The 16,482-nt window shown below is 35.8% G+C and overlaps 1 protein-coding gene across 1 annotated transcript; it reads right to left on the reverse strand.

The window, feature by feature from the left end:
- Positions 1-1,321: 1,321 nt before the first annotated feature.
- LOC114282433 (uncharacterized) lies at positions 1,322-15,113 on the reverse strand. Its single transcript, XM_028225113.2, has 9 exons — positions 14,784-15,113; positions 9,814-10,221; positions 6,506-9,147; positions 6,247-6,392; positions 2,930-4,786; positions 2,722-2,770; positions 2,394-2,641; positions 2,155-2,262; positions 1,322-1,592 (listed from the first exon to the last, which is right to left on the reverse strand). Exons 2-9 carry the CDS (start codon positions 10,001-10,003, stop codon positions 1,358-1,360), a joined length of 5,475 nt encoding a protein of 1,824 aa, XP_028080914.2. The 5' UTR covers positions 10,004-10,221; positions 14,784-15,113; the 3' UTR covers positions 1,322-1,357.
- Positions 15,114-16,482: the final 1,369 nt, after the last annotated feature.

A 16,482-nucleotide genomic window follows, 5' to 3' on the forward strand; every position in this document is an offset into this window, starting at 1 on the left:
CACTATTGAATTTGATCACATGAACTAGACTGATTTTGGAAGAGCACTACTTAGATTTAAGTTAAAGTCCAGAATAGATGTCGCGGACAAGTAAGCTATGAGGTGACGGGGAGCTCTTCACATGGGAATTAGCACCATTACAGGTGCTCGTCTCAAAGTCTCTTTTTTTTTTTTTAAGACCAGGTGTCCAAATCAATTTTCGCACATCACGACTAATTTTTAAATTCTTGCAAAATATCTCTTTTATGTGGATTAAACAAATTTTAATCAGAATGTATAAACTTGACCCCAAAAAATTAATAACACCTAGTAAAAAATAAACCTAAAACCTGAAAATAACACATTCCCAAATCTCAAGTTGCACCCACTAAGTTAACCCTTAGAATAGTTAGCATCATATATATGAAGAATAAAATAAAACAAATTGAATGGGCATATCAAACGTTTTTTTACTTTCAGTGTTTTTTTTTTTTAATGAATTATGCCTACCTTTCCTCTTATTTGTCTTTTCTGAATTTTTCTTTTTTACTTTTCTAGTCCATCTAAGTAAAAAATAGAACCTATAAGTGTGAAGTACACTGATTTTTTTTTATAAAATAAATAAATAAATTACTGAAGACAACAAGAAAAAGCTACCTCGAACACCCACTAAAATTGGAGAGAAAATAAGACTTAAATGTGAAAAAATAATGAGGTAATCAAAATTTGGTATACAATGGCTACATTCCATCCAAATGGCTCAAGACAACAAATCCAACCATAACTACCAAGTACATCACAACTTGGACACCAAAGTTCAAAAGTTTCGTTCAACTTTATTCTACTTCAATTTTTTTTCCCAGTTTGGTGGAACTTTGGACTATGTTTGCAAACCATGCCAAAATTCAAGAAGTATGCAGCAATTTAATGGAAGAATGGAGAAATGCCACACCTTGGCCCAAATGAAACTAACCATCAATTAGCAAATCGAATACCATGCTCAAAAACCACAAGTAAATACAGATTTATATACCAGAGGATATTTTTTGCTAACCACGGGCTCCACTTATATTCCACCCAATTTACTGGAAAAATGACGGGGCACGCCAAGTATCTTTAAAATTTCACAGAGATGTACAAGGACTCTAAACTTCTATTTCTCAAGAATGACATCGATGGCCTAGATGGAGAAAATATCAAACAGCCTCAATTCCTTTTAAAATCTAGTAATCCATTCTTCACCTGCATTTCCATGTTGTATGATTCTATGGTGTCTGTGCAATTGCCAAAGCACGTAAACTAGCAAGAAAATGGGTCATAGAAGCAGAGGAATGCAAGAATGTTGACCAAGAAAGGGCACAAATAAATAAATTAAAGATCATAGTGAAAGACATTGTACCCTATCAGGGAGATTCCTAGGCACTGGAAGTGCAGTAACATATCTCTGGGGGCAGAGTCTCTGAGCATTTGCAGCAGCATCAGAGGATGATGAGGCCTCGGCCCCATCATTCTGCCCCCGACCATGGAACATAGCAAAACGATTGATCACAGAAAACTTCTCAAGATCTTGGCAGTCAATTCTCAAATCTAACACCGATGCTCTCTTTTCCAACCTGCACCATAACAAAGCATTAAAACAAGAAAATGAAAGACCAGAATCCGTATGGGGCTTTTACTAACAAATGAAATATTCAACTTAATTAAAAAAAAACTATACGAATTTATTTAATGTAACTTAGCATACTAGCCCTCGAGAAGCGAAATAGTGAAAAAGGATTCATTAAATGATCCTGTTTAATTAGCATACTAGGCTTAGTCTGGTCTGGTAATGAAGTCAAGACAAATTCAATGCAAGAGTCCTCATTTTGGGGCTCCTGTAGCCAGAGAAAATATTACATTGTCCACCGTCGCCTTTAAAAATTAAGTGCAGGCAATAAAGCAAAATCAATGTAGAAACTTTTTAGTTTTTTTTTTTTTCATAAGGTAAGGGTCCTATACTCTCGTCTACGCTCTTAAGCATAGCAACTTAGGAATTCAAGTAGAAATGAGTGAGCTTAAATATTAGAAAGCCAAGAATATTGTCATGCGGCTAGAAAAAACAAATTCAAGAAGTTAAGGACCAAAAGAACTAAATAAAATGTTAAAACAGACAAAACTAAAGATCTGAGGGGTTACCTCATGAAATCATTTTCTAGCTTCCTTGCTCTACCAATGAAGTCTTCCATAACTTTTGAAAGATGCTGATCACCAATTCTCTCAGATGCTTTATGCTTATCAGACAAGCTACAGGACATTTTTCACAAAACACGAAATTAAGAGCATGAAAATACGCTCACTGAAACTAAAAATATCAAGCATGATTTAGCATAGACTAGGAAGAGTAAATTCCAGGTAACTTCTAAAGCAATTCTTACAGGTTTGTGTCATCAAGAGGCACACACAAATCGCTTCCTGAACAAGGGATTAGGCTGCACGCATCCCCTAGTGTGTGTCTAGCAACCAGATAATCCAAAGCCTCACAGTTTGAACTGGCATCTGCAGAAAGAACAGCAGCCGAGGGAGGGTGAAACAATTGCTGCATTAGCTGTGTTGTCAAGATAAGCCGTCTCTTAGGTCTAAGCATGAGTAGTCCATCTTCAATCACTTCAGCTTCATCTTCAACCTGTAATCAGAAGCATTAAAAAACTAAGGGAGCACTTGAATGAAATGCATGAAGCAGCAACTAGTGTGCTGGTACCATACCTTATCAATGAGCCGGTTTGCTGCTTTGGCCCAGTCAACTTCTGTCACCCTGTGATCGAAAACAAGCCCAAAAAAATCAAAATCACCATAGGGAAAAGAATATCATAGAAAAAGCAACCATGTAGTCTATGCAATAGAAAGGGTACTGACTTTGATACATTATATTCAAAGAAAAAATGATGACAGAAAGGAGGGTGAAGACAATCACCTTATAGTCAGAAGGCTTTGTGAACCCTGTGTCACTTCTTTATGCCATGGAAGAAGCTCTGATGTAGCACTCTTCCTCTTCTTGGGTCTCGCAACAACCAAACGTTGGTCAGTGAAATCCTGGACTCGTGACAGGTGAGAAGAGAAACTCTCAATTGCTACAGAACTGGGGATTGACCTCTGCCTGATATTACCCACCTGATTTGAATCAGCGGCAGCATTTAATTGCTCCAATGAATTATGTGCATTCAAACTATCATAAGGCTTCCCAAGTGTGAACGGTTGTTCCACAGTCTTTACAGTTGTATTTTTTCGTGCATCATACGCTGTCAACATCTGCCCATTTTTAAAGGTTCCAAACTGATTAAACCAGGAGGGTGCCATCTGGGGACTAATCTGAGAATTTTCAACTCTAACAGAAGCTGTACTATGAGTGTAATTCTCAGAATCCTTCCAAACTAAAGCATGCACATCCTGAGAAGGTGCATTTCCAAGTTGAGACGGAACATTTCTTTCCCAATTTTCCATTGGCCCTGAGAAGCTTAGCATTTTCGAGTCACCAGATGGAATAGCACTACGTTGAACCAATGAATCTCCAACCATAACATTCTGCTCATTTGGCTGCCCGGCCTTGGCACCTATCTGACAGCCCAGACCACTATCTGCTCCTTTCAATCTCTTCAAGACCCTATTACTCGGATCAATCTCTGTACTCCTCATCGTCCGCATTTGATTAAGTAAGGAGTAATTGTGATGCATAGAATTATTTGGCTTTAAAGAACGACCAAAGGCTTCAATATCTCTCTGAGTTGAAGCAGAATTCGAAGGAGAGGCCTCAGACAGATTCTTGACAACAGTTTCTTTCCCAAGGGATGCACTCACCTTTTCAGCTGAGTCAGTGTTCCCAGAAGATCTGAGCTGACCGATGCTTTCCTTTGCTGGTTGCTCTTCCCCACGAACAAAACCTTCTGAGTCCATAGAATTCGCACCAGACTCAGACAGGCCTTTCCCTCTTTCTTCATCTTGATCTTCTTGATCCTGTGGTGTGGATGAAGTTGATACCACATTATTATTTGATTCACTGGATTGGAAAATACTCGGAGGAAATTTGTGAGGTTGGGCGCCTAACAAATGTTGCTGACCAGGAACATTAATCCATGGATTAGGCACCATTTTTGGAAAAGCACCAGGTTGAGAGATGCCAGAAGCAATAAAAGGCTGAGAGGATGGCATAGCCCGCCCCACCAAAATTTGTGCGGCAGAGGCTATTTCATAAGAATGATTGGCATCAGTAGGCTGGGATCTGTCTCCTGATGCTCTAATGGTAGAATCATCAGTCTGTTGAAAATGAGAAGCATGCCTATTGAAAGATACATTCTTGGGTTGATTTGTTGTCATTTTTCCACTAGCATCAATCATTTGTTCATTTTGAAGCTGACCTCTTGAATGGGGAAAACCAGAAGTCAATGCTGAAGAGAAGTTTCCCTGCATACCATACTCTGAGGCTTCAATGCCGGTTTGGCCTGGAATACCAATTTTATTAAACTTGAATTCTCCTTGAGATGTTTCATGAGAAGGCAAAGACTGTTCTTGAGCTGCAGAACCCAACTGTGCATGACCTGTGTCTCTTATCTCAGGAGAGGTATGACTTGAACTAAAAGAACCGACAGTCTGTGCAGAGCTCTGAGAAGCCAATGCACGGTTTTGGACAGGCAGACGTTGTGATGGAGGTGCAAGTTGTAAACCAAAACCTTGAGAAACAGAAGATTGATTTTGTTGATGGTGACCAAAAGATCCATCAGAATTACCATGTTCCTTGGATTGATCCACCTTGTGAAGAAGCTCGAGCATATTTTGACTGCAATGTACATAGACAATCTCTTTAAAGCAAGCAAGTTCAAATATAATTACAGTAACAAGCATCCTAAAAAAACAAGGATAAGTAGACAGTCGAATATGAGTTGAAAGATTAGGTACACTGATATAGAACACAATCAAACAACAAAAGTAAGGTATCAAGCAATATATATAATCAATGACACAGGCTTTGGGTTTTTGGTGAAGAAGACAAAAGATAAGAGCATATTTGTCATTCCACATTGTATTTTGACTCCTGACTTCTAAAAAATCATTTCAACGCTCAAATTGGGAGCGTGTCCCACAAATTCTGTCAGAATTAATGATGGTAGGGAGGTAAAATGCAAAATGATCAAAACCACAAGAGGGATTTTGCCCAATAATATAATTAGAACTCAGTTCAGTCTAGTGTTATTACTATCACTACCAACATGGTGATTAACGTGTGTAAAATGATCCCAAGTAAGATTCATAACTTTTTCCAAAGAAGACAATTAAATTTCCAACCTGTTTCCCCCTATGTGGATCCAATCAACAGCATATGGGAATAAAGTACAAAGCATAGAAAAACTCCTAATGGCCCAGACAAAATCAGTCTTCAAATTAATATCAAAGTAACTCCATCTTTGGATGTAGAAACACATAGGTACAGAGAATAGAATTAGAACATGGTCCAAACACAATGAGTCTTCAAATCATCAAATTAATATGTCAAGTAACTCCCTTTTGAATGTAGAAACATGTAGGAACAAACAGAATTGAATTAGGACCACTACAGTACAAGATACTGCAGTTTCTTTGGAGAAAAAGATCCTAAAAAGTTAACTAAAAAAATAAAAAGGTATTTTAGTTTAGTTAATGTAGCTGGGCTCGTTTTCGAGTATGTCAGGTAGCAGGTCATCAAATGGATCTAGTTGAATTAATGCATCATGGAACACAGAAGATGACAAGAAACCGCTGGAAGATACTTTATTGTGCAATACACGACTGTATCATGTGATTCATCATTTCATGGCACACTTCCCGGTGACACAGATTATGTAGCTCATGATACCATATGAATTACACTTACCACGTAGCCTATATTCCTAACAACAGTAATTGCATGCATGTTAAAAAAATCATATTAGCATGCATCCAAGACAAAATCAGACAGCAGAACAGGTAATTAAGTTGAATTGAATCACAGAGCTTGTTTGGGAAGTTGGCTATTTTAGTTGGTTTTTTGTCTATATTAGCCTGGCTAAAAAAATTGTGTCTAGAAAGATCGTTCAGTTTCTTCATAGTTGATTTGATAGTTGTGGGAGAAAAAGTGAAATGATTATGGTTTGGACGTGACATTTTGTCTTATTGCCTATATTAGTCTCTTTTGTCTTTATTGGCTATTTTAGCCCAAAACCTTTTTCCCAAACAGGGTCACAGTTAAAGCGAGAAGGAAACAAAAGTTCAATAATTAACAACCTTGATTGAGCAGCCTTATTCGGTGCATATATGCCAGAAGATCTGTCAAAGGGAGCAGAAGCATTAGGTGCAAAACCTGGATGAGTGCCTCTGGAAGGCACCTCATCTTCCCCTTTTTTGTTTGCTTGAAGATCAGGTGAATGCCCCTGCAAAAAAACAACGAAAGAAAAAGAAGACAAAAACGAAATAATTTTATATTTTCTAGCTGAAATAAGTACTAAATACATAAAACAACAAATAATATAAATCCATAATTCACCTTTTCCATTTCAGTAGAAGTTTTAGGGAACTGTCCAAAAAATTTGGACTGCCCAAAATAACCCTCATTGTGATTATATGATGCTCGAGGAATCTGCTGGGATGCGACCTGTGAATGGGGAGCCTGTTTCATCCTATAAGAAGGTTCTACATCCTCATCCAAGTTTCCCATTGGATGATACTGAAATTTGCGAGGGGCGGGAGTTTTTCTGCCAGCCTGACCAGATGACTTTTGCTTTCCTCCAGGCAAATTCCGTGAATCACTTCCATCAGACCAAACATTTTCCCTTAAACCACCAGTAGTAGTGTGCTTGGATAAGTTAGAGCGATGGCTGTCACTAGAATTCTCTTTTCTATCACAGTTCTCCAAATCATGCGTTTTAACTGCATCCTTATGTGAGCTGTTTAAGGACGATTCCAAAACCTGAGGGCCCTTGTTCAGATGATGCTGGGATCTCCCTGAATTTTCACTTCCTTTGTTATTCATTGAAGAATCAGCATGTTTCCAGTAATTAAGGTTATGACTATTGGGAAGCAGTTGGCTGGTGTCCAGGCTGGCCCTTGCAGTGCTAGAACTTGGTATCGCAGCAAGATTATTCAAACTATCATCCATTCGGTTAACCTGTGGACTTCCCATGGCAGACTTTACATGCTCCAATCCAACGGTTGAATTTGGACCAGAATCAGCTTTCCATATATAACCACCATGACTTGCTTCATACATCATTTTCTTTTGATCAGTACTGTGCATACGTTGCAATTTGTTTACATTCCCATCAACTGTCGATGGCGCATCCCCACTAGGTGATAAAGACTCACTAACATCACGACCATTGGGTTCATTGTGTGGCTGACCAGATACATAAGAGGAATCATTCTGTTGATGAGCCCAAGATCCTGAAATGCTCTTGGCATTCATTTCAGCATCTAAAGAATGAGCAGCATTTCCATACATCTGACTCCTTTCAGCAAGAGGCTTTTGTAGAGGACTGCGACTTAACCACTGGCTTCCTCCTTCTGAAGACTGCTGAATGGATTGGTGAGTAGAATCCATCTGCAGCCTATCAGCATGCTCATATGAAAATTTCTGTCCAGGTTGTTGAAATTCTGGAACTCCCTGATAGCTATTATTAATATTGACATCAGATGGAGGAACAGATCCAGAACTCAACATCGATGAAATCCGCAAGTTGTTATCAGCTAAAACTGTTTGTTGTTTTGTATTGTTTTCAAATGTTGAAGGCTGAGAATTCCGCAGCAGAACTTCAGTATTCTGAAAACTCAAACCACTCCACTCTTCCTGACACCCTATGTCATTGCTAGATGTTTCTGCAACAGCAGAGTGCATAAGAGCACTCCAACTCCCACTTTGTAAGGAAGGAAGTCCATTCGAAAACCCTGTACCACTTGACAGATTGAAACCACCTACACCCATGTTGGCACTACTGCCAAAAGCATCCCATATATTGTCATCCCCAAACAAAATCTTCTCTTCAGTTGGGTCTAGGGAAACCACATTCTGTGAAGAAGAGACCTGCATTAATGTTTTTTCCTGCAATGTTTTTGATGGATCAACTAGCTCCTGACTCTCATGGAACTCCTGCACATGTGCATTGCTTTGCAGGGCATTTACTTGCTGAAGTTTCTCCAAATCCATCCCACTATTGAGGCCTTGTCTAGAAGCATGACCAAACATATTTTCCCCTTGAAAACCTTGTCTAGAAAGCAAAGACTCATCCTGCATGTTAACCTGATCTGGGTCTCCTGTATATTGATTACCTGGAAAGGAATTACTGAGCATTGTCACTTGCTGCATTGGAGGCTTATCAATTGGGATATGAGAATACTGGTGTGAAGCAATCCTTGTATTAGAAAAAGGGGCCCCATACAGAGTTTGATCAACCTGTTGAGGAACTACACCCATTAAGCTCAGTGCCTGGCCTTGCTCAGGGGAAAATCTAAATCCATTCGAGGATCCTTGAATAGCAGGAGTGCGCTGCAGCCAGTTTGTGTTACCTGCAGTAGGCTCAGTAACCCAAGGATAATTTGATGCTTCAGTAATTGGAGAAATGGGAGTGCCATTAATAATGGCAGGTGAATGGCCGCCAGATGCCTGTTTTGTAATGAAAGGAATCTGATTTACTGAATTCGGTTGTCTAACAGCTTCTAGTTGCTGAATCTGTTGCTGCCTCTGAAGCTCTTGCATTTTCCTCAACATAACCTGGTTTTGCAGTAGTTGAATGTCACTGAACCCAGACTGCTGCCGCGACAAAGAATGCAGCATGCCTGTTTGCTGGCCACTCATCTGTTGTTGACTACCAAAAAAATCAAAACTAACAGGAGATTCGGATGATTCTGACCTAACTGAAGAATTATGATTTTCAGTAACATTCATTTGTTGTGATTCATAGGTAGATAAGCCTCCTGATCTCATATTATGGTGATCAGTTTCTGTATCCACTCCCAAAAAGTTTGCTTCATTCTGTCTTGTCTGCAATATCTGGTGTCCATGCATATAGCCATTCAAATTTGGCTGTTGGCTTTGAAACTGAGTTTTAGCAAACTCAGGCCTCAAAGTTGATCGTGTAAGGTTTAAGCCATCTTGCACTGAAAAAGAATGACTGCTATGCCCTCTCTCAATATCTGTTTATGCCAAAAGAAAGTGATTTATGTTTGAAAAGTGTAGAATCCATTTTTAACCAGATTACAATAACAATTGAATCCTTGATGTAATAAATGGATAGAAACACAACAACAAAGCAATTTCAGCTGCCATGAGTTGATTGATCAAAACATCACAAAACCATTAATAACTAGCTAAGAAGCATGGACACTTCTAATAAGCTGCATGTTTGTGTCAAAAACGTGTTGGACATCGATACTCATCAAATACTTCCCAACACGTGTCAGGCACACGTCCCAACATATCCTATTATTTTTATTAAAAAAAATAGACTCGAACAGACTTCAGGCACTTGGGGACACACATCCATTGCTTAGACACATATAAAACACATTACAATTTTGAAGAAAATAAATTTAGGATATCCCGAGATAAAAGAAAATAATATAGATAAACTAATAACCTTCCTCCAAACTTCAAGAATTAGTGCTATGCTGCCTTTTTTATACCTTGACTAAAATATTCATATATATGACATATAATATGAATAATTTGTGCATGTTCCCCATGTGTGGTGTCCTGCATTTTTTAAAATTTGTCATGTCAGCTTGTATGTGTTGTGTGTCATGTCTATTAGCCAGTGAGTCTGACGTAACTACTCAGCTAAAAAGCCAGATAATCAATACCTGATTGCTGTAGATTGTAATTTTTTGAATTGGAACTTGGTAAGCCGATATTTCTCTGGCTTCCAGCCCACGGATTGTTACTTGGCACCGGCCAACTTCCGTCAACAACCTGTGAGTGATGTTGGCCTTGGGGCAAGTTGTCTTGAGCAAAAAAATTGTGAAGCCTGTCTCCAACTTCGTTGCCAGGCATAGATAATTCGACCCCAGAATTTCAACAGAAAAATTTGTTAGTGCTTACAAAATTAACTCAATAGATGAACAAAGTCAAAGATTCGTCACTCGTATGGGAGATCCAATCATTTGAGTTTCCAATAGTAGGTAATTCCAATATAACTAAAACAGGCATGAAAGCAAAGTTCTCTTGTGGAGTGTCCTCTAACAAGCAATTTCCAACCTCAAAATCTCACCCTGCATAATGTCCAAAAAGAAAAACCAAAGATGGTCAAATAAACAAAGCAAAATACTTATCAGGGACAAATGAATGAGAGAGAGAGAGAGAGAGAGAGAGAGAGAGAGATATTAACAATGGTAAAACGACAACTCTTATGTGCAAGAAGTTGCATCAAGAAACTTGAAGTGTAACAAAAATCTAGTACCTAGTACACTTTCAGTTGTTTTCTTTAAAAACAACGGAAAATAAATTGAAATGTGCATTCACATGTTTATTAATGCCTGAATGCCTCTTTTGTAGAGACAGTTTAACTAAAGAGAAGCACTGGGGGCACGTGATAAGTTGCCAAGTCCAACCAATATGCTAAAGCCAATTTTCAACAACATAATGCACATGACATGAAATCACATGCTCAAACCAAACTTCAAATTTTTTAATCAACTTCACGTATCCATAATCTAGCTCTTCATTGCAACTCTAAACTAGCTATGCTTTCTTCATCTTTATATCAATGGAAGACAAGAGAAATTAAAAGGAAAGAAAAAGATCATCACATACGATAATCAACATTTCTCAAAACATCATATAATAAAAATTGAACAAAAAAAAAAAACAGCCCACACAAAGGGAGCATATTATGGATGAATTATCAATGTCTTTTTCTTCCTTTCTTCGAGCACCTACACATAACTAAGGGTTGCCCATAAGCATAGCTTCTATCTCTTGGGGACAAGAAAAGTAGAACTAGAACCCATAATCCTATGACTTCTGCTAAGAAAGTGCAGTTATGAACCATCAAAGCCTTTGTTGTTCACTGAAAAACTGGAACGCAAGTCCAAACTCATCAGCACAACCATTCAAAAATGATCTAACACAAGTTTTTTTTTTTTTTTTTTTTTTTGGGGGGGGGGGGGGATCTAATCAGAAGTTACTCTCCCACAGTTTCAATGATTAACCCAGGTACTTGGAAAATTTACATCCTAATCACTTTTAGGATTCCTACCTTTTTGATCATTACATCTAGTAATTCGATAAATTTCCTATTCGAATCTTTTGCTCATATAGTGGATGACATGATTACAGACTTTTATTATAATCTGCAAAGTCATATTTCAAACTCAAAAGTTCATCCATTACTCGCCAAACCCCGTCAAGAGGTGAAAGCAAACCCTCAACATCTGACCTTTTCTCTTCTTTCTTTTCTTTTCTTTTCTTTTTTTGTATTTATTTATTTATTGTTTTTGATCAACCAAAAAAAATATATTAATAAAAGAAAGACAAAAATACAATCAAGCGAACAGGCTATCTACTGAACAAAAAGAAAAGAAGAAAAAAAATCTAACTACATACAGCTCTCCAATACCTAGAAATAAAAAATATGAATCTCCTTAAACGAAGGAAATATGCAAGCCCAAAAAGAAACTTAATACTAGTAAATTTTTGTATCCCAAATATAAACACCCCCCCCCCCCCAAAAAAAAAGATGACATCTTGAGACAAAAACACCCTCTCATTAATTCCTTCCTTCAATGCAAAACAAACACAAGGATCTATATCCCCTACTCTACAAGCATTAAAATCCTTCCCACATCAATGCACTTGGAATTATGATCTCCCATCAACAATTGTTTCAAAAGGTCAATCCACAAGAGATTAACAAGTCTACAATGACCTTTACTCGTGTTGAGATATCATCTAGGACACCACAAAAAATCGATTAATATTTTATTACTTCTCTTGATACATGATGAGGTTTGAACCCAAACAACCCTCCATGTAACCCCAACCAGGCCCAATAACCAATTAAAAATAAGGGCGAATTACACTAACCGTCCTTGTAGTTGAGGGCTTGTGCCACTTTAGTCCTTAATCTTTCAATTCTGATACATTTAACTCTGAATTTTAAATCTCATTCCAAATAAAGACAATCAAAGATGTTATTTCCTTTGCAAACGGAAAATTCTCCATTTCCAGGACAAAATTGTCATGCAACTTATTTTGTGTTAATTAACTTGTATGTTGTTTGAAATCTATTCACTCTGTTTAGTTTCAGTTTTCACAATTCATTTTTCAAAAAAATCTACTTTTTCGTTTTCCATATTTTTTTTTTGTTTTCGCTGAATTTTTTTAGTATTTTAAACAATTTTTTTTAAAAAAATTAGACACAGCTAACATAAATACACTTAAAAAATATAATATTTGTGAAAAAAATCTTTAAAAAATTCACTAAATACCAAAAATACAAAAAATATATATAAAAATTCAGTACATTTTTTGTATTTTTGTGTATTTATTAATTTTTTAAAATATTTTTTCACAAATATTTACTATTTAGATACATCTAAGTAAGGTGTACCTAAAAAAGTAAAAAAAATTTACTTAAAATTTTAAAAATATTCACTAAAAAATAAAAAAGAACACGAAAAACAAAAAAACTCAATTTTCAGAAAAATGAATTCGAAAAACTGAAACAAAACACACTAATTGGTCTTTTTTTATAATGAATAATGTTGACACTTTCTTGGTTTTAAAGTTTTGTTTGGTTTGGTTTTCGTAATCTATTTTTAGAAAAAATTTCTAACAAACTAAAAATTAAATTGGTAAAAAAAATTAAAAACACATATCTTTTTTATATAATTTTATCTTTTAGAAGGATAAAAATAATTTAATTTTTTTTTGATATTTATTTTCATTAAATTAGTTTCTATTTTTTCAAAAAAAAAATTCCACAAATAGTCTCAAAAGCCTAATAACCATTCATTACATGATAACCATCCAAAAATATATGTTAACAAAAAATATAACCATCCATTATATGATAACCAACCAAAAAATCAACAACACCCATTACATGATTATCATCCAAAGACATACTAAAAATTAATTTAGTAAAAAAATAAAAAAATGTAAATTATTTATTATTTTTATATAATTTTATCTTTGGTAAATAGAAATAATTTTTAAAAATTCAAAAATATCTTTTTTATAATTATTTTTGTCAAAATAGTTTATATTTTATCAAATGGATAGCTTTACCCTTGAAATTGAGCATTTTCCGTTTGCAAAGGAAAAAACGTCTTCAATTATCCTTATTTGGAACGAGATTCAAAATTGACGGTCAAATGTTCACAATTGAAAGGACAAGAACCAAAGTAACACAAACCCCAAACTACAGGGACAGTTAGTGTAATTCGCTCTTAAAATAATTATTATGTTCTTTTATATCTGTTGGGTTCCATGTTTATAAGTTCATTGCATACTAAAACTAACCAAAATTGGAGTAACAAAAATCATCATAGTGACTTGTTAAACATGGGGCGGTATATAGAAGAATTGCAAAGCTTGCCATTTTTAAAATAGTTTAAAAATTAAAACAAAACACCCAAGTGCATAATCATGCCACACCCAGAAACATGCTAACAAATATTGCTTAACATTCATGTAACACAATGAAGAGCTAAAAACCCAAAATAACTTATCTCGCCAAAATTTCACAACATAACAACCACATTCATGTAGCCATAGGCTATACAAATGCACTGCAGAATGTTATTTGGACCAAAATGTTATAAATTCTCAATGCAAATTTTCAACAAAATGAAGAAAATAATATTTTAAAAATGAAAATAGAAAACAATAAAAAGGGATGATGGTTTATAATTGGAATGTAAGTTTAAGCAACCAATAATTTGTTTTGATAGATATGCTGACATTTTCTTAAACTGCAATTTCAAACACAAGAAGCCTGATAATAACAGAGACATTACGAGAATATTTCTCACATTGCCTTCACCGTCTACCTCACTCTACCGGGAGACTCATTCTTTGGGTTACCCTTTTTATTCCCTTCACCACAAAGGCGCAACTCACCCAATTGGGACCAAGGGATATAAACTTGTTACCTTCATAATCTTTATTTGTTCACTTTCTTCTTTCCCCCTTTGACTTCATCACTTCTACCCAACCAAGAAAAAGAGGGAAAAATAAGAAGGAATAATAAATTCCTTGTCACTAACTAATGCTAAAGCTAAACTTCAAACCCTCTCATACTGTATTTCTAACTTACCACAAAGGAAGCCATGAATAGATAAGTGAATCAAGATTCATCAACATTGAAGAGAGACAGAGAGATCATTTTATCCAATTCCTAGTGGAAATCATCAAGAAAGCACTTTTCATTCATCCTTGTCCTCAAACTAACCCTCATAAAACCAATCCTATGCCATTCACACCCAAATACCACACAAATCCAAGCCACCAAAACAATGCATACACAGCTAGAGACTTACACACAGAGAGGGACAGAATAAGATCCATCAAAACTCATATAAAACCCTAAAATTCCAACTTTTTGCCACAACCAAACATTTAACACTAGCTCCAACAAGATCGAACACACAAAAATCAGAATTCGCTTGAATCAAGTAGAACACGCAAGACGACAATAATACCAGCTGTGGTACGACTGTACCCAGACAAACCACGCCAAAACCCCAGCAAAAAATCGATATTCGGATACAAATGGTAGGTAGAGAGAGAAAAAAAATTAGGGTTTGCGAGAAGAGAGAGTAAAACTTACACAAATGTTGAGGGGTCCACCATTGAAGTCTGAAATCCAAGCTTTCGGTAGCCTTCGTTTTCGAGATTTCTAGGGTTTGAATCGGGGAGGGAAAGAGAGGAGGACTCGGGAGATTCGAGAGAGAGAGGAGAGAGAAGATGAGCTATTGCAGGGAAAAAGATAAAGTGATCGAAGTATAGTGCGAAATTTTCAACGAACAGTGGGAGGGGCTTAGGCTCGGGTCGAGGCTGCAGTTCGTGTTCCGAGGCGGGTGCTTTGGAGACCGAGGCTGAGGGTTTTGGGGGGATTGGTTGAGAGAAGTGTGATTGGGGGGTGATTACAGGTGGGGAGGAGTGTGAGCTGCTGTCGAGACTAGGAGAAATTAGGTAGTGGAGCAATTAGAATCTGCCACGTGGTACAGTAGTTTTTGTGGTTCCTACCTTTGGATATCCGCCGCTTTTGATCCAATGCATCTTGACCGTAGATCTCTGTAAACAATTTTTGGAACTATTATTTGATTTTGAGAATTTTTAAATAGTTACTTATCCATACTTTTTCATTTTTTTTACAGTATAAAATTTGTAAATCTTAAATCGAAAAAATCACTGAATATTATAAAATATAAAAAAAAAGAAAAAAAATTTGCATTTTTTTTATAGAGAGATTTACGTGTAATCTTAATAAATGGACTTATTGTTTAATAAGTTTTATGATAATTAATAATATTTTTCATCAAACACAATTAAAAACATCACTAATGATTAATTTTTAGCGATAAATTAAAAATTTTGTTGTAAAAAATATCATTAATTATAATTTTAGCGACAGTTTAAAAAAATAATTGCAAAAAAATTTATTAATTTTTAATTTTTAGCGACAAATTTAAATTTTCATCACAAAACAAAAATCACTAATTGTAAGTTTTAACGATAATTTATAAAAATCGTGACAAAAAAAGTCATCAATTATCAATTTTTAACAAAATGTCACAAAAAATTATTTTTAACGACTATTTTATTAAGATTTTTTTTTAATAGAACTTGATAGAAATTAAATCTAACTATTATGACCTATTGATATTTTTTATATATATATTTGTTTTTTTACACATTTTTTTAAAAATATTTTACTATTTTAGTATATTTAAATTAAATATATCTAAAAAATAAATTTTTATTCGAATATTATAAAAAACTACAAATTAAAAACTCAAAACCAAAAATTGAAAATTGCGATTAACTTCGCCGATGCCTGGTGGGTTTGTCAAACTTGTATCCGATCTAATCCCGTACTTTGAACAGGCTAAGTTTGTTGTGTTGAAGCCTGACCCATCTTGATCAGGCCCATTAACTCATGACAAATTATTTATTCCCAACTCACCAATTAACCAAGTGGCTTGTTAGAAAAGTCCTGCGAACCTAACTAAAAAAATGAAAAATTAAGGCAAATTTGTTTTAAGGGGGGAAAAAAAAAATCACAAATCTTGTCATCTTAGATTTGCTGGTGGCTGATTTATTAGCTAACAATGATAGAGACCCCGTTTTAGAGGATCCCTACAACTTTTAAAGTGATCCACACCACTTATGATGTGGGCCCACACATAGATGAATGGGCCCCACACATCATGAATGGTGTGAATCACTTTGAGGATTGTGGGATCTTCCAAAAAGAGATCTCACTTAGCTTCCTTTATTAGCCCATTAGGTAAGCCTTGGATTTA

The sequence above is a fragment of the Camellia sinensis genome, chromosome 4 (genome assembly GCF_055761805.1).
Source record: "Camellia sinensis isolate YWXY chromosome 4, ASM5576180v1, whole genome shotgun sequence".
In the NCBI taxonomy this organism is placed as follows: Eukaryota; Viridiplantae; Streptophyta; class Magnoliopsida; order Ericales; family Theaceae; genus Camellia; species Camellia sinensis.

Bases quoted from the DNA above. Each gene is read 5' to 3' on its own strand.
- LOC114282433 (XM_028225113.2), bottom strand. From the start codon at position 10,003: ATGCCTGGCAACGAAGTTGGAGACAGGCTTCACAATTTTTTTGCTCAA. The intron at 6,393-6,505 runs GTGAATTATGGA...GTTTTTTTGCAG, and splicing joins CTTCTACTGAAATGGAAAAG to GGGCATTCACCTGATCTTCA. The intron at 2,642-2,721 runs GTATGGTACCAG...TTCTGATTACAG, and splicing joins CAAACCGGCTCATTGATAAG to GTTGAAGATGAAGCTGAAGT.